Source organism: Etheostoma cragini, chromosome 7, assembly GCF_013103735.1.
Source record: "Etheostoma cragini isolate CJK2018 chromosome 7, CSU_Ecrag_1.0, whole genome shotgun sequence".
In the NCBI taxonomy this organism is placed as follows: Eukaryota; Metazoa; Chordata; class Actinopteri; order Perciformes; family Percidae; genus Etheostoma; species Etheostoma cragini.
The window spans coordinates 13,461,616-13,479,806 of record NC_048413.1 but is presented as its reverse complement, the minus strand read 5'-3'; the positions used below and the strand labels follow the sequence as shown (position 1 = coordinate 13,479,806).

At 39.5% G+C, this 18,191-nt stretch overlaps 2 protein-coding genes across 2 annotated transcripts; both read right to left on the bottom strand.

Annotated features, from left to right (window-relative positions):
- Nucleotides 1–2,863: 2,863 nt before the first annotated feature.
- Nucleotides 2,864–5,944, bottom strand: LOC117947649 (mitochondrial glutamate carrier 1-like). The gene is made up of 9 exons (XM_034876775.1): nt 5,737–5,944; nt 5,212–5,337; nt 4,681–4,736; nt 4,174–4,264; nt 3,983–4,101; nt 3,721–3,907; nt 3,466–3,623; nt 3,288–3,363; nt 2,864–3,182 (listed from the first exon to the last, which is right to left on the bottom strand). The coding sequence occupies exons 1-9, from the start codon at nt 5,757–5,759 to the stop codon at nt 3,023–3,025; spliced, it is 996 nt and encodes a 331-aa protein (XP_034732666.1). The 5' UTR covers nt 5,760–5,944; the 3' UTR covers nt 2,864–3,022.
- Nucleotides 5,945–12,387: 6,443 nt separating this feature from the next.
- Nucleotides 12,388–13,185, bottom strand: LOC117948175 (follitropin subunit beta-like). The gene is made up of 2 exons (XM_034877689.1): nt 13,004–13,185; nt 12,388–12,717 (listed from the first exon to the last, which is right to left on the bottom strand). The coding sequence occupies exons 1-2, from the start codon at nt 13,166–13,168 to the stop codon at nt 12,388–12,390; spliced, it is 495 nt and encodes a 164-aa protein (XP_034733580.1). The 5' UTR covers nt 13,169–13,185.
- Nucleotides 13,186–18,191: the final 5,006 nt, after the last annotated feature.

The window sequence follows — 18,191 nt, the reverse complement described above, 5'->3', positions numbered from 1 at the left end:
TGACTGCTAAAAAAAAAATTAAAAAGACAAAACTGGTCTTTAAAAATCTGTTCATGTTCCAGATTTGAGGGGGGGTTGTGTGTTTTACTCAGCAAATCTTGTATCAAACAACAACTCCAAGTAGTTATTGTTTGATATTCAATAACTTGTTAAATCTCTAGTCACCAAAGACATCTCTCAGTCATATCAGCATCAGATACCACCATTCCACACACATCTTTGGTCCAATACTCCACTGGCTGCTTGGTTTCAGGCCATGAAAATATACCAGCATGTCCACACACTCCCAGTCCTTTCCGGGAATGAAAAAAAACACGTACCTCAAATATAATGAAGGCACCTTTTCCTTTTTCTCCCCTCCCATCACATTTATTCATCTGTAAGGGAATGCATGTAGAAATGATTCCCTTCAGCACACATCACAGTAAAATATATATCTCTTCCCAGTTCAGATTGTATTAGATATCCCCCTGTGATTAAATAGGCATCCAGGTTTAGTCGCATGGGTTTCACGCCATTCAGTTTCTGCACTTGAGCGTCAAGGACAGCTGAATATTTAGTTATGCATGTGATGCAGCAGAGGCTCCAGGACTCCCCAGGATAGAGTTACCCCACTGGTGCAGCATTAGCATTTTCCCTGCCAGTGTGCGTAGCAGAGCACGGCAACACATTGCAAGCTCGCTCAGAAAAAGTTTGACACAGTCTACAGTCAACCTGCTGTTATTACCAAACAACCTTATCCGAGAATACATGACTGAATATCCAATTCTTCCGGCTATTCAGCACGAATAACACAAGTAAACAATGCATTTACAAATATTTATTCAGCATTTAAAACTTGTATATCTGGAAAAAAATAAAGAATCTACTGAACTGGTTAACACAGTACATATATTTACATACAACTTTGACCCGGGATATTTTCCAGGAAAGGGCGAGTGGAGTCCAACATGTACTCTGTTCTGCTTCTAAATGCCTAACATGATACATTGGGGTTAGCTCCTGTATCTCTGACAAAAAAACCTGACCAGGCACAACCACAGACTATGTTTAGGTTATGTTGCACCTTTTTCATAAGACTTGGTCCCAAAAGCACATCGAATCCCATTAAATATTGCCCATCATTAGATTAGCTCACCACCATCAAACAACATATCCTCCACAAAAATGCAGCACTCCAAAGTTCTGCAGAAGGCCTTGTTGAGTCAGATTTCATGCTTGCATGTTAAATAAACAAGAGTTGTGTAGGCTGCCACTGAGATTCACAGTGCCCAGTAGAAAACCCAAATACCTCAATACAATGCAATTGTTCTGAAATAAACACACCAGAAAGCACCTGTGGTCAGCTACGGTCTTGTAACCAATTATAAAGCAGTGTATATTAAGAGAATGGGCAAAATAATAGCATAGAGAAATCACTCCTAGTAATGGAAATTAGTACAACACAGGATCACTATATGGCATACTGGTGGACAGGAAGTCCAAATGTTTCATTTGTTTGTTAATAGGCTATGACTCCTTAAACAATCCCTTTTTCAAACCAGGTTGTTCAGAGAATAACACTTGACAATTTTCTGAGAGAAGTTGTTCAAATTATATCTGCTTAAAAACATACAGTATATACATATTCCGGGATTAAACATCAATTTCACATGTAACCCTTTAAAACAGGATTGACGCTATTCCAGTAAATGTTTTCATATTCTACCATTGGTATTACTTAGTAGATCTTCCCTTGCACTGTAAGGTTTATTTTGAAATAGCATGTAAAAGCCACACCTAGTAGTTTCCAAGGTTTACAGGTTAGGTTAAAAGAGAGGCAGTCAGTGAGGGCAATTGATAGAGAGCATAATTAGGGATAAAGGTCAAATCTAATCCACACGTAAACTGGTATTTCTTAAAAATTGTTTTTTCCTTTGTTCATTCAAATAAAATATCCCATCCACCCATGCACTGTCGAGTCAACAGGCAAAAGAAAATCCCAGTAGCGTAAAGAAGAAAAAGATGTTGGACAATCAGAAGCCTGAAAAAAAGCCGTTACCTTTAGTACTACCCATAAAAGACCGGCGATAGTCGGCGGGGTTTGTGTCATGTAGTGTTGGATTATGTAGACATGACATCCTAATGAAGTGCCATTATGAAGCTAATGCGCACAGTTGTCTTCTGCACACGTGCCACATGACAATAGGCATACACAGAGGCACAGACAGTGTCACAGGCACAGACACACCATGCATGTTGCGCATACAACAGCAGCTGCAGCCCACTAGTTGGCGAAATAGCAGTGGAAAAACTGAAAGTATAAAGTTAACGTAGAAGCGCATTGCGTGTACAGTTTGTTGGTGAATAAATGTTAGATCTCACCTAAGCCAAGTTAACCAGCCCGTTTCTAGTACTATTTTAGCCACGTCTGCCATTGCAAGAAATGTCACCTCATTTGTGACACCTCACAAAAAGACGATAACAGCGCACCCAATCATGTCCCAAGCCAAAAACTGTTTTCCTTACACTACAACACACAAGCAGCATTTCTAAAAACCTTCACCCTGGCCATAGTTTCCCAAAAGCTCAGCTTACAGTGAGCTAAAACATTGTTATGGACTGTGTGTGGACAAAAGGCCAACAAACTAGTTTACAACACCCTTGTACATGTGGACTAGGTCTAAGATAGCAGGAGAGAAAGGTTTGGTGCCACAGGAGTAGCCAAGTCTGACCTGAGTGAAATTTGGTCAATTTTGGACTATCAAGTCCCACAGTGAGGAAGGCCATTCTGTTCTCACAATAATCTTCACTGAAGCTCATCGACAGGCAAGTTTCAATCTAAGATTGAGATATGCTAAAGGCTTAACTTGAAACCATTGTAAAATAAAATGGCCTCTCTCTTGTCACTGTAGCATTGTACCTGGAAAGCCTCCAAAAATAAAGAAGTTACACAGTAATGGTTAGCTGGGTCAATGGTTATGTCCATGGCATAGATGCCTGTAATTTAATGAGGCAGTAGAAAGACTAGGAAACAATTTGTTTATGCAGAGTAAATGTTTTGAGGTGTGTACTCCAGCAGGAACTCTCCAACTCCTACGAAGTACACAACCTGTGCAATGCCAAAGAGTGGGGCAATAACAAGGGCCCGGCAACTGGCCCCCTTGAGGAATGCTCCAGGGCCCTCCTTTCTCAGGATCTTTCTGCAATACAAAAAGAGAGCAATGGGTTAGCATGTAGCCTGTGTCCTTCATGCGGACCCTGGTGAGGGCAAGGCATAATGTTTGATGACTGTATGACTAATTTACCTGACACAGTCCACCACTCCATTGTAGGTTTCCTCATTAGCTCCTTTCTTCAGTGACTGTAGCCTCGTCTTGACCACTGCACAAGACATACAAAGCTTATCGTAGCTGAATTTATTAAAACTGTGAAACAACTTAAAATGTTTGCAGACCAGTTATCTGCACAGACTGAGTCCCTTACCGTCACAAGGGCTGACAGTCACAGCAGCAATGGATCCAGCCAGGCAGCCAGACATGAAGGACCAATAAAAGGGCACAGATGGGTCTTCAGATGAACGCTGGCCAAGCTGGTGCAGATGTGCAAAAAGAGGGAAGTACACAACGGAGAACGGGATGTCCCTGAAAGTTAAAACAAAGCATGTTAACCACATTAAGAAACCGTTGACTAAAGATGGAAAACCAGTTATGCAAGAGCAGGCATGGAATCCCATCTGACCTCATTAATGTGGCTCCAAGTCCCCTATACAGTCCTGTGACTCCTTTGGTCCTCAGCAGCTCTCTGGTGATCTGTGTGGCTGACACTCGCATGACAGGGTTGGTGTTGTAAGAACGGCTAAGAACTGCACTGGTCCCCCCCATCTTCAGAGTTGTTACTACACTGGGCACCATCCTCTGTTGGGCAGCTGGCAGACAAAAGGAAACATATAGTAACTGTTTTTCATCAGGCGGTTAACTTCTGCCGAGTTCCTCATAATTACCTAGCCTGCCAGCATCCTGCAGCTGGATTTTGAGCATCTCCATGGGTGTGGTGATAATGACCTGGCACATTCCTGCACAGCATCCTGCCAACATCTCCTTGATCACCGTCAACCTGCCACTGTAAATGCAAAAATGTGGTTAAAATTACATTGCAGTACAGTAGGCTGTCATATTCAGTGTTAATACTCACCCATCTTTGCTCAATTGGTGGCGGAAGAAATCATTAGCAGCTAGTTTGATGGCCTTCTCTGGGGTTACCAGGGTGAGATTTACTGCAGCACCTGCAATAACAAGCATTGGCAAACTTAATTCTAATGAAACATTGGGAATACAGCTAGATGTCTGTAAAAGAAATTAATTTCACATCACAGAAGTCAACCAATCACATAAAGCAGCAATAGTTTATGTGACATGTTAAATGTTCATTGCGTCAGTGAAGTCATTTGTGGTTATGTAGTCACTGTTTTACAAGATGAACGACTGATTTAGCAATTTACATGCAATTTGTACTGCTTTTGTACTTACTGAGACATGGACTCCTTCAGGAGTCCGATTAAATTGGTAGATTTGGTTTGGGCCAAAGTTTGTCACAAATCTCAAAAACGTTGATAATAAGCTTGATATTCTTTTCAAGGAGACTATTCAGGCAAATCTTTAAAAAAGTCAAGTATAGTATGGACAATGTGACAAGTCTTACCTCGGTACATGCCAAAGTAGCCGTCAGATTTAACTGTCTTTATAAGGCAATCCATCCTGAAGGAAAAAAAAAAGTATTGTATTGTAGTAAATGTATTAGTTATGCAAACTATTAATAGGAAACACTTAATGTGTATGCATAATATAATTAGGTGAGCATAATACAATACAATCAGGGCCTGGAAATGAAAATGTGTCATGGGAAGAGCCTTTATAAAAGTAGATAGTTGGTATACTGTATATGTTGATTATGAATGTATTCATAAAATGGGATTACTAAATAAATACTAAATACTGAGAATCTGGTCAGTTTGGGGTTCATCAGCCTTTGCTGAGCTCAGTTTGTCAAGCTTAATGGGACTCCTACACCTTACTCTAAAAGGTATCACTAAAAGGTGATGAATAGACTGGCAAAAAACAGGCTTGGTAAGAAAAGGCTATTAACAATCTGCATGTGCATTTCATTAAGTTTACAATTTAAAATCAAGGGAAAGGGCAGGGTGGTGGTTGTTTTGGTGGGTTTGACCCTTACATGTTCTTGTACAGCTGCTGCCCGCTGCGCTGGTTCTGCAAGCGGGTCTTGGCCAGGTCAATTGGGAACACACAGGTAACCCCAACCATGCCTGCAATCCCTCCATTGATCAATTTGGCTGGGAGGCTGTTGAATACAAGTTGAAACAGACATTAGCATAACAATCATTCCCTTTCTCAATAAATTTCATAGAGTAGAGCAAGGTGTGTCACTGTCAAGTAAGGTTACTTAATCTACTAAAACTGAATTTGAAGTGTGTGTATACTGTATGTGAGGCATTAGCATTGCAACGGAACTGGGTATAGAGTGACTGCCTCTGGGAATCTGCTCATCTAAAAATAACTTGTTGACAGAGTAAACCCATACACACATTACCCATTCTAAGGTTTCTATTATAGCAAATTATTAGTGTTTACTATGTTAAATGGATTTACATAACCAAAACATGCTTTCTTCCCATTTAGTTCTACATGCTGTATCATGTTGAGGGTCCCTGTGTCCTGATTAGACAGAGCCGGTTCATACCTAATCTGCTGTTGCTGGGCCATGGTTCTTGGTTGTTTTGAGTGCAAAAGTTGGTCAGCACAAATGAGGAGGCCGCAGAGGGAGAGCAGGTTGAGAGTCCCCGAGAGACACTGAGCAAGGCAAGAGTAGAAAGAAGCTCAGGGTTATATTTATACAGAGATACACAAGTCCAGCCCTCCAGATGCAGGGATAAATTCAACATTGCACTCCACCCACTGCATCGCCAGCCAAGAAATAGACCAGGCTCAGTAGTCATCACAAGTCTCACAAGTGTGAAATGTTTAATGGCTCTCCCTCTCTATAAGGAAATTGGTTTGAGATTTCTATGTTGAACAGCAAAAAAAGTATTTTCGATTGAAAAAGGTGTTATTGCAATTTTAAGACGGTCCCTGAGTACGTCTATTGTGACGGGTGTCGTGCCAATGTACGTATCCCTGCCAGGCGGCTTGTGAATTGTTTATAGCGTTGTTAAATTTTGTAGATTAATCAGGCAGACTGACAGGCCTATAAATCCTCCCTGTCCTCTAACGTGAATTCTGTTTTAATGTCATTTAGATTAACTTGGGTTTTCAATTAACAACTTTTTTTAACTGCCCACCTAATGAGTTATATAGGTGGTCCACAAAATATCTAGCTATTTTTCAGCTGATATTTTGTGTATCCCATTCACTAACATGCAAAAGCTGTTATTTTATGTGTTCACCAGGTCAAAATAAACAACCTGACATAATCTGGAGAGGTCTGCTGTTGTCTAACAAAAGTTACATAGGGGGTAACCAAAATATCAGGCCGTTTTTCATCTGATATTTTTATGTATCCCATCCCCTGACATGCAAAGGGTCTGGCCTTTCATGATGTGTGTTATTTTGTGTGTTTGCCAGGTCACAATAAACAACCTGACATAACTTGGAGAAGTCTGCTGTTTTCTAGCAAAAGTTACATAGGGGGTAGCCAAAATATCAGGCATATTTTGTGTATCCCATCCACTAACATGCAAAAGCTGTTATTTTGTGTGTTTACGAGGTCACAATAAACAACCTGACTTAATCTGGAGAGGTCAGCCGGAAAACAAGACAGGATACCTCCAGTGGTAATCACTTTATATGTTATGATATGATATCTCATGTACGCTCACACCGTATCTTCCTTCACTCTCTCTCTCTTCTCCCCAGTTGAAACTCAAACTGTCCCTTCGACACTGAGCTGGAGCAAATACCTGGAAGCTTTATTGAAATCGCAAATTTGCATGGCTGCTGGTGTGAATAGCTTTAATACGAAAAATGAGCAGGACATTTTCATGTTGATTATTTGTCACGCCAATTTGTCATTTTTCAACACATTGTCACTCCAAAAATACGGACGTTTGGTCAAATGCCTTTGGCGTTCGTATTTACACTAAAAATATCTCCTTTAGGATAAGATCTAAAAGGGGCTTGGTCGGGACTATTGGCATTACTTTTGACGCAGTTAGGTTAAGGAAAAGATGGTGGGTGGGCTCCTAAAAGGTACTTTTACGTGACACACAGAACAAGAACAGGACATACTACTCTCTACTGTTGTACCTCTACATACTACTCTCTACTGTGGTCTCTCTACATACTACTCTCTACTGTTTTCCCTCTACATACTACTCTCTACCGTCGTCCCTCTACATACTACTCTCTACTGTTGTCCCTCTACATACTACTCTCTACTGTTGTCCCTCTACATACTACTCTCTACCGTTGTCTCTCTACATACTACTCTCTACTGTCGTCCCTGTACATACTACTCTCTACTGTCGTCTCTCTACATACTACTCTCTACTGTCGTCCCTCTACATACTACTCTCTACCGTTGTCTCTCTACATACTACTCTCTACTGTCGTCCCTCTACATACTACTCTCTACTGTCGTCTCTCTACATACTACTCTCTACTGTCGTCCCTCTACATACTACTCTCTACTGTCGTCCCTCTACATACTACTCTCTACTGTCGTCCCTCTACACACTACTTTCTACTGTCGTCTCTCTACACACTACTCTCTACTGTGGTCTCTCTACATAGTACTCTCTACTGTTTTCCCTCTACATACTACTCTCTACTGTCGTCTCTCTACATTCTACTCTCTACTGTTTTCCCTCTACATTCTACTCTACTGTCGTCCCTCTACACACTACTGTCTACTGTCGTCTCTCTACACACTACTCTCTACTGTGGTCTCTTTACATACTACTCTCTACTGTTGTCCCTCTACATACTACTCTCTTTCGTAACCGTTTTAAAAGTTAAAATAAGTTTTCAAGAAATGGATCGTTTTTGAGGTTTTCCACATTGAGACAGCTTGTAGGAGAGTAGCTGTAGACGAGATGGCTTGAGTGGAGATGTAACAAAACATTTCATCTCAAATTAACTCCTGTAATAAACTGAGAGACATGTCAGACTTATTGTCTTTCCTTTTAAGGTGGATTTTTTTTCCAGTCTCACTTCTCCGAAGATCTGAATCATTTCTGTCCATCCGTCCGTCTGTCCCCAGGATGTTGTTCCTCACGTAGTAACCCTGAAAGAGAAAAAAGGGACAGAGAGCAGCGGCAGAGGGTCAAAAAAGGTTCATATAAAAGGAACAGTTCAACCTTTGTATGGTCTTCTTGGGTCAAAAACACTTTGACACTTTTGTCATGTTTTTCACTTCCACTAACACCAACTTCTAACCACTAGAGTTTTATTTTTTAGAATTCATGGTAAATAAACCTTGTATATATGAAGTTAGACCTAATTTTTCAGTTTAAAAAGCTGAATTTAGGAATACTTTTGACTAATATTAGAGGAACGTACACTACCTGTCAAAAGTTTGGGGTCACTCACAAATTTCCATTGGACACCATTATAGACAGAATCCCAGCTGAGATCAGTTGCCTCTTTTTTTTTAACCAGGGCAGCAGTTTCCAGATTACATTATGTGCTTACATAATTGCAAAAGGGTTTTTTAATGTTTTCTTAGTTAGTTAGTTTTTAAAATAATATCAGATTAGTAAACAAAATGTGCCTTTGGAACATTGGATGAATGGTTGCTGATAATGGGAAATGTAGATATTGCATTAAAGATCAGCCACCCACCCAGATCAGCTGGTATCCTGTCTATAATGGAGTGAAATAGAAATTTGTAAGTGACCCCAAACTTTTGACCCGTAGTGTATGTTGATGGTTAATCAGAGACTGGTGTACAGTAGAGTCGGGCGGTCTCCAAATTTTTATACTGTCAAACCTCCCTATTTTACCGCTTACACTGTATCACCTTGACTAATTAAAAATGATGACGTAAGGCTCAGACAGTGTCACCAAACTGTTGGCTTGTGCCTACAGAGTTCAGAAACTGAATATCAAACACTAACACTGAAACACCTCTTCCAGATATTTAGGGTCACTGATTTCCACTCACTGTCACTGGGTTGGTGAGCACCTCTCTCATGTACCGCCACCGGTATTGGACCTGTGGCTTTCATTTTAGTGGTCAGCAGCATGGAGTGTTGGGGCTTTGCCTCGCCGGTTGGAGGGCTGCAGAAGAGTCTGGTCTGAGCTGCTCGCCACCGCACTGGCACACACAAACAAAAATTAGTAATCTAATAACAAAGAACATTTCCTGAATGACATGACCAGCAATTAACAAACACGCATAGTTTAAAAAGTGCCTAACCCAATTAGATAGATAGATAGATAGCAGAATACCTAGTAAGTAAGTATAAAACAATGTACAACATATACACGCGTAGACAATTCAAATTGAAATCAATTTACAGTTAAGAACAGAAAATCTCACAAAGAACACTTAAATATTCTATGTACAGTACATTGATTACTCAACAAATATGAACGGAACCACAGCCGGTAATAACGTTTTAGCTTCGGGTGCAAATGATAAAAATATACATTTGTTCATTTGTGTCTGTCTGTTGTTAACAATAGCTTAAAACAACAAAGTCCTTGTGTAAGAGTGATATGCTAACAGACTGTTGAGGGTTATGCAAACCGCGATAATAAATATAACATCCGGCTAATCTTTCACAAAAAAAACATCTTCTGTGTAACATATTTGTAGTGAAAACTAAATATAGTCTTTTTTTTAAATTGATTTAAAACAAGTCTTAGTTTACTTGATTTGTATGTGTATTCACTTTTGTTTGTGGGTTAATTTATTCAATTAGCCAACATAGGAACTTAGGCCATAACTAGGATTTTGGAAATAATATGCATATTATTTCCAAAATCCTCATTCATTATGGCAGTTGAAAGATCTGAAAAATACTAACATATAAAACATTTTAAGTAAGATAAAATTCTTAATTAATCCCACAGTGGAAACATTTTCAGTGATCCTGCATCAAAGGGAAAGTGCAATGACAAACGCATCGGTAAAAATGCAAGAATAAAGCAGTTAAAACAGTTAAGGACACAGACAGAATGTTTAATAACACCGTATTCACAGTATTGCAGGAGTTACTGATATTGCATAATAGGGTGTAGATTGATGTTACACAAGTAAATTGGCACATAGGGTGCATGTGGTCTACTTGGAGCAGTGTTGATTATAAAGTCTGACAGCAGAGGGAGGATGTGTGGTATCTCTCCTTCACTGCACATTTGGAAAACTAGATAGATTCGGATTATAGGTGTTTAATTTGCACAATACAAAAACCTAATAGGACAACATACCTGACTCTTTTCACTTGTTGATCAGGTTTACACGCACACACATTATTGTAGTAAGATGTTCTTTATTTGTGCATTGCCTTCTCTCACAACTCCTGCCAACGTCTTCTGATCTTCCACTACATCATGCCAAAATAAAAGCTGACAAACTATGTGAAAGCTATTAACAAATGATGCTCTTTTGTGAGGATGCAGTATTTTTAATATTAAAAACTATTGTTTTGTAATGAACACGGTGTATTCCTGACATTTTGTAGATGGTGGTGGGTGTTCTTAGCAAGAACCACTGGAGGGATAACTAGTGAAACAAACAAACACACAACGTCCAACAGTTTACCAAAGTTACCCTTGCTTTAACGTTCAACATGAAACGGAAAAGTACCAATCAAATTAATGTTGATATTGATGATTATATTGATCTAAAAGTCAAAGGAGTTTCCATATTTCCATCGAACGCTCTTAGTCCTAATTAGCGGTAAAACTTTTGTTATGTCAGTTGTAGCGTTAGCTAGCTAGGTTTATGGTCAATTTAGTGTCAACAAAACGTAAAACAAAGTTATGTGACTGTCAGCCAACAAAAGCAGTCACCATCAAATAACTGATATTTTATGACCGTTGGCACTCCGAACCGTTTTTAAAGTCAATTGTCAACCAGATTTAACGTTCATGCCGAGTGCACAGAAACTACCACAGTCTTACTAAACTGTTTTACGTGCCCTTTGGTGATAAGCAGGTTAAAAATTAAACCTTACAACGTTTTGTACGTAATTCATTGTGATACGCCCCCTGAACTTCTTCACCTTTTAAAAATTAGATTTAAAGTCAGCTAGCTAGTTGACAGATTAGAAAACGCTATCCGTATTTACCTTAGCATTTGATTCGATAACAAGTCTTCAGCTGAGCTTTATGTTCCCAGTTGAAGTTTCAGTTCCATTTAAGCCAAGAAAAGAAAACTAATTAATTAATTACCGATACAAGCAAAGTATGACTGCGCCACTTACTGTTTGCTTACTAACTAGCATCAACGTTAACGGATATCGGGTAACGTTCAATTATGCCTAACGTTAACGTTAGCTAACGCTAACGTAAATGGTCTGTGTAACGTTAACGTTACGGTTGGCTGGTTAGCTAGCTAGTCAGATTATAGCTACATTTAGCGAGCACATAATAAAAAACAAACCAAAAACACAACATGCTGATGACAGGACAGACCCTTGCATGTTAGGGGACGGGACGCATTAAATATCAGCTGAAAAACGGCCTGATATTTTGGGTACCCCCTATGTAACTTTTGCTAAATAACAGACCTCTCCAAATTATGTTCGGTTGTTTATTGTGACCTGGGTTAGCAGCAGGGACGTTTCATACCTGACGGCCAATGAACAGAGTGTAGTAGGCTATTAGTAAAGTGGGATGGGTCAACACATATCACGAACCACTTCCACATTTGATAATGATATAACTTTTCCTAAAGGTTTCTCACAGGGTTGGCAGACACAGGTGTAACTGATCTGGTCACGTGAATTAATCACGCCTGCTGGCACTCAACACAGTCCCAATTAGTGTAAGGAGTTACACCTGTGGCTTTTTTTCCACAAAACTGTGCATAGGGCTAAGCAATAGGCATGTTTGTGGAAACTAGTACAACAAATGTCCCCAGTAATTTGAAACCATGGTAAATAAACAAGACCATTCTCCTTCCAAACTGATCATATTAGACTTTCTTTAATGTGGAAATACACGTATGCACTCTTGTGTGGCCTGTATATTCGTTGTCCTTAATTACTTTCCACAATTTTACAAAATTAAATACATGTTCAATCTAGTGTTTCATAGCATTAGCCTACATTGTCTAACAAACTAGACAAAACAATACGAGGAGCTGAGATGCCCAACACTAGCCTATGATCAACAAGCTGCAAGTTCATCCGCTGTTGCACCATGCGTGTGCATGTGGATAGCGTTAGCTTCCCACGGAGAGCGGTGTCTGGCTCTTCACACCGGGTCGCGGTGCTTTTTTGCAGCTCAAATCGGCGGCGGTGTGTAGGCTACGTATGCCTACAGTAAGGGTCGCGGTGCACCGGTCATTAGGGATCCGGCTGTTGCGAACACAGTGATGTGTGCGCGTGTCGCAGCGCCTGCAGCTGCAACGGTTGGCCGCAGGATAAAACAGCTGAGGGTTGACATCCTGGGGGCAGCCTGGCACATGGGCGGCTCGGTACACCAAGGACAGAGGCACACAGCTGCGCTGGATCAGGAAACTCCTCCCAAGGCGTCCCCTCAAATTGGTGTCCTAAGAAACGGGAAACAAGGACTGTTTACACGAGGGTGTGTGTCAGTAATTGTGTTACAATTAAGTAAGTATTATCACACTTTTAACTAAATTACTTGCACAACGTATCTTACTCATTTTGATCCACATATTGAACTGCAACATAGCAAAATCAGGGCTTTAGAAGATTTAGGATGCATCAAATGTTTTTTTTATCATGTGCATCAGATCAACCTCACTATTTTGCATCTTAAACAAAATGTTCAGATGAAGAGTTACCACGAACAGTGTGAGAGTGTGTATTTACCTGTGTGTAACAGTAGCCGCTGCAGATGGTAGTGTTGATGGCCACACACTGGCCACCGTCGTGCCTCTCAATCCATAGGGTGTGATTCTTCAGCATACAGGCGCACGTCACCGCTCCATTCATCAATGCACACAGCAACATGCACTTCATCACCAACGAACCCATGCTGAAAGTGTAGACAGTGAGACAGAATATATTTGCAACAATACTATATTTTTAAAGGTCATGCAAGCCTAAATAGAAGAGAGAAAACACACCTTGACATTATGTCATTCATGCAATTACAGAGAGGCCCACTGACGACAATATGCATTTAAGTGTAAGTGTTTTAAGGGTTTGATTGCAGATTAAAATGATTTCAGTTCCAATCCACACTAATAATCCAATAAATCTGTGCTCTCTTTCTTTCAAATGAGATGATCTTTATGTGTCTGGATTCTTCCTCTTGTTGTGTTCACTCGGTTCCCCAGTTCTGCCCTGTTCCTCTCCTTTGTGAATATCTGAAAAGATCAAGGGTGTCCATCCTCTTTTATGGAAACCCTAATCCACCCCAACTGCCCCAGTAGACTTGAATGTACAACATCATTCCAGAAATCACATGTCATCTACGATGTTTAGATTTAAGAGTGGTCTCAAAACACAGGAGTAGAGAGAGTATGTGGGTCTGTTAGGTGTGTGTACATGAATGTACAGTGTTTATTTGCACAGGTCACAGGGGGTCACAGGGTGGGGGATATTCTTTTTTGTTAATGTCAGGTTGAGGATGCTGCCAGACAATATCTGTAAAAACAGCAACAAGTTATACAACACCAGCCCCAGCCCTTAAACATGTGTGGCTGGTCAAACCTGATCCATATGGTTGATTCCACATGCTTTAGATCATGGGAAGTCTGCCTACTATACACGTGTTATACACTGTGAAAATAAAAAAAACAATACAGTACTTTTTTTTTTTTTTAAGTTGTTAGCAAATTTAGAGACATTTTGAAAAAAATTTGAAAATGACATTTTCCTTTTCTGTTTTCCCTCTGTGCTTATGCTGGGTCAGCACTCACATGTTTCTTTCTCCTGAGTGAAAAGGTGATGCCCTCCTTTTTTAAAGCCATTAATGCTCCCATTATTTCTATCTGTTTCTAACGTGGGTGGCCATGTGCCCTCACATCTGTCCCTCCCAAAGTAGTCAATAAACATGTTTACAAAACACAATTGAGGATAAAATAATAATTCTTTAAAGAGCTCCTGGTGCAGTAGTAGTGCCAATTAGGGATATGTAACCCATAATCCCTAACAATGCTCCTTAATCTCAGGAGTTGTGTGTTTGATTCTTTAAGTAGTAGAAGGAGTAGTTCTACTAGTACTTAATGTGTTTTGCCTGCTGCAGCTGTGTGCTTGTGTTAAATCCTTGTCATCACTCAATGAAAACTAAATCTATCTCTGCTGAATCTTGTTTTAACAATTTTATCCTCAAGTATGAAATGAAATTGCCAACTATATGATCACCAACAAAGACAAAGGGTTACACCCACCATCAGAATTTAAAACACCAGCATTAAACCTACTACCATTGTATTTATATATATGTGTGTGTGTATGTGTGTGTGTATATATATATATATATATATATATACAGTATATTATGAGGTCATAAGGGGGGCAAGATTCCAGATCGGTCCATCTGAGCTTTCATTTTCTCAAAGGCAGAGCAGGATACCCAGAGCTCGGTTTACACCTATCGTCATTTCTAGTCACTGGAGAACCATAGGCAGGCTGGGGGAACTCCTATTAATGTTAAAAAGACCTCATAAACTGAAATGTTCATGCCATGGGACCTTTAAATACAATGAATGGTTAATTAGTATACATATATACACACACACACATAATCTGATAAGTTTGAGGTTTTAATTCTGTGGCTTTCTGTTTCAGATCATACTGTACAGGTAATTCTACACACTCCAATAAGGCCTTGGAAGAATAAGGTCATGGAACTGGGTCAGACAGAAACATGACCCATTTTTTTTTATAGGGGCCATGCCAACAGGTCAACAGGTCACAATATCAACAGGTCACAATATCAACAAGTAATGTTTCATACAGTTAATGAATCTTCGATTAACAGTTTTCTATGATTTGGCTTATTTCAACATCTAAGTGCACAGTTAAATAAAATCTATATTGATCTCGGGACCATCCCATCTAAACTTAAAATCAATTATCAAAGACCATTTTAAGCAAGAAACATTGACTAACAATTACCATACTTTCCATTTGGTAAGCACTGTCAGCTATTTAGATGAAAGTGCAAACGTAGGCTACGGCTAAACGAAAAATGGTGGCACATAGTGGCTTTTGTGATTTTTAGTCAGCAAAGCAATCTTCCCCTTAATAAGGGTAAAAATAAGACAGTGGCTATGTGGTAAAGTATTTTATTGGTTGTCTTATATTGTTTATAACATTCACTAGTCAACTTTGTATGTAGATTGGGTTAATATGCTAAGGGAAGTATAGTGCCTGTTAATGGCCCAAAATACACCGAATACACCAACATTTATCAATAAATTCAAAATGGCCGATTTTCTGTTGGTCAATTAAGCCTCTCTTCGCAATGTGTAGCTCCTATGGCGCCGTTTTGATGCTAACAAGCCATCATCCCTCGTTAGCCTTCCATTGACTGCCATTCATTTTGAGGTTTACCTTGCATCTCACTTTATGGCTCCGTAGCAGACGTTTTTGTGAAAAGAGGCAAACGATTGTGTCATAACCACTCATCTTACCGTTACATAGGAGAGGAACTACCTAACAGTCCGGGCAGTTTCAACTTACATTAGCTGTTTAGGTTTAATTACTAACGTTAACTAACATTTTAGTTAGCAATAATTAGCCTGTGCCTATGTTATCTTCTACCCTGTGCCTACGCTCTCCGTCTCTGCAAGATTTGGAATGATTGAGATTTCTCTTGGCACAGCTACCACAAGACTTAGAACTTTCAGACAGGTTGCTCAGGTCACATCTACGTTTTCATGCCCAGTTGCAGGCTGCGCAGTAACGCTCAGCTGTCACTGGAAAAGTGCTTCTAATAGACTTCACTGGTCTCCGTCCAGAGCAACGGGATCTGTTGGTCTATTTCTTTAACTGTCTATAGGAAATTGACATGGCCCTGACAGACTCTTTTAAGTTCAGTGGTCAAAGCCAGCCGAGCAATGGAGTAACTGGAGCAAATTATTTTTAAATTTTTCATTTATAGGGAAAGCAAAGTTATAGTTTTGCTAAAGAACCTTTTGTCTTTTAAAAGTAAACTTATCACACAGCCCCCGCAATCAGGTGATTACAGTTAAGCAGCCTTTATCAATGATCAATTACTATTTTCAGCAACTGAAAAAAAGAAGTAGCCTGATTCAAAAATCCCACATTTTTGGACCACCCTTTGAGTTGGTTATGTTAAAACTGTTCTCATTGATGAGATGCTGATGCTGGGTCAGCACTCACATGTTTCTGTCTCTACCTGAGTGAAAAGGTGATGCACTCTTTTTTTAAAGCCATTAATGCTTAATATAATTAATGCAAATATAATTATTCCTATCTGTTCTTAGTTTTTCTAGTGGTCTAAGTGGCCACGTTCCCGCAGATATTTCTCTCACAAAGCAGTCAATAAACATCTTTACCAAACACAATTGGGGATAAAGGGTCCATCATCTTTTTTTTTTAAGATTATTTTTGGGGGCTTTTCGCTTTATTTTTGACAGTGGATAGACATGAAAGGGGGAGAGAGATGGGGGATGACTTTGAACCCAGGCTGGTGCAGGACTCACTTACTGGGTGAGCTAGAAGACACCTCGGGTCCATAATTCTTTAAAAAGCTCCTGTGCAGTAGTAGTCCTGCAAATTAGGGAGATGTAACCTATAACTATTACTGATACTCCAACTGAGTGTGAGCTTTATTATTAGTAGTAGTAATTGTACTAATGGATTTTCCTGCTGTAGCTGTGTCCTTATGTTGAATCCCCATCATCACTTGATGAGTAAATTAATATTTTCTGTGCTAAATGTCAAACTAATGTTGTTCATCATCAGTTTGAAATGAAATTCCACATTTCATGATCCTCAATGTAAAAAGGGTTCCTCCCACCATCAAACTTAAAAACACAGGTATTTAACCTGCTCCCAGATTCATATATCAATATATAAACTAAAACTAGACAGAAGGTGCTGATGTTGGGTGCAGGTTTGTTTATCTAAAAGTCAAACTATTTTAGAATCTATGTTCTATTTACATGGTCAACAAAAATGCAGAGTAGCCAGAAAATGTAAATCTATAATGAAATGTATTAAATACAATCATAGTTTAATTATTATCCATGTACACAGTATATATACACCATATAGATTAATTTAATATCCTCTATTTTCTGCTTTTGACCCCATGTTGTGCAGAGCAGCTGTGCAGGTTAGAGATCATAGTAAGATACTTCATGGGTCATACCATTTTGAAAAAGTGTAGATTACAAGATGCTATCTGTGTCCCAGAAACTGCCCAGAAACAATAAACAATCACGTCATTTGTACCCAAAGGTCAACTGGTTGTGAAGCAGTAAAACAAAGACCTAGGAGATAACACAAAGCACAACGATGCATCATATAAACACAGTGAAAATAGAAAAATAATAATCACGATAAGATAATGACAAACTCTGCATGCCAGAGTGAATGTTGTCAGGCAGGTTTATTTTGTTGTGGTCTAGTCCGATCGCCAACCACATAGATACTGTAGGCCGTCATGACATGCATATGTTGTTAAGGGTTTTAAGTCTGTGGCTTTCTGTTTCAGATCGTACTGTACCGGTAACTCTACATGTTCCGATAAGGCCCTGGAACTGGGTCAGACAGAAATATGAACCCCTTTGGTTTTATAGGGGCCATGCTCTGGCCATGACCCCGGGTCAACGGGTCAAACTATCACCAAGTCATATTCACACAACTAAGAAATAGTTTATCATTTTAATTGTGTGTAGTGTGTAATAACAACAGTTAACTTGTAATTTCCCCACAGGGGATCAGTTTAAATTATTATTATTAAAAAAATATTACCTGAATTACCCAGTCCAGCTGGTAAGGAATGTCAGGATATAATCATGTAAATGTAGGTTACAGCAAAATATAAAAAAGTGGCACATACTGTTGGCTTCTGTTA

What these genes read in the sequence shown, in the direction of transcription:
- LOC117947649 (XM_034876775.1), bottom strand. Translation starts at nt 5,759, where the DNA reads ATGGCCCAGCAACAGCAGATTAG. An exon ending in CAGCAGCTGTACAAGAACAT is followed by an intron (nt 4,737 to 5,211) that starts GTAAGGGTCAAA and finishes TTTTTCCTTCAG; the next exon opens with GATGGATTGCCTTATAAAGA. An exon ending in GACTGTCAGCCCTTGTGACG is followed by an intron (nt 3,364 to 3,465) that starts GTAAGGGACTCA and finishes TGTCTTGTGCAG; the next exon opens with TGGTCAAGACGAGGCTACAG.
- LOC117948175 (XM_034877689.1), bottom strand. Translation starts at nt 13,168, where the DNA reads ATGGGTTCGTTGGTGATGAAGTGCATGTTGCTGTGTGCATTGATGAAT. An exon ending in GCGGCTACTGTTACACACAG is followed by an intron (nt 12,718 to 13,003) that starts GTAAATACACAC and finishes CCCGTTTCTTAG; the next exon opens with GACACCAATTTGAGGGGACG.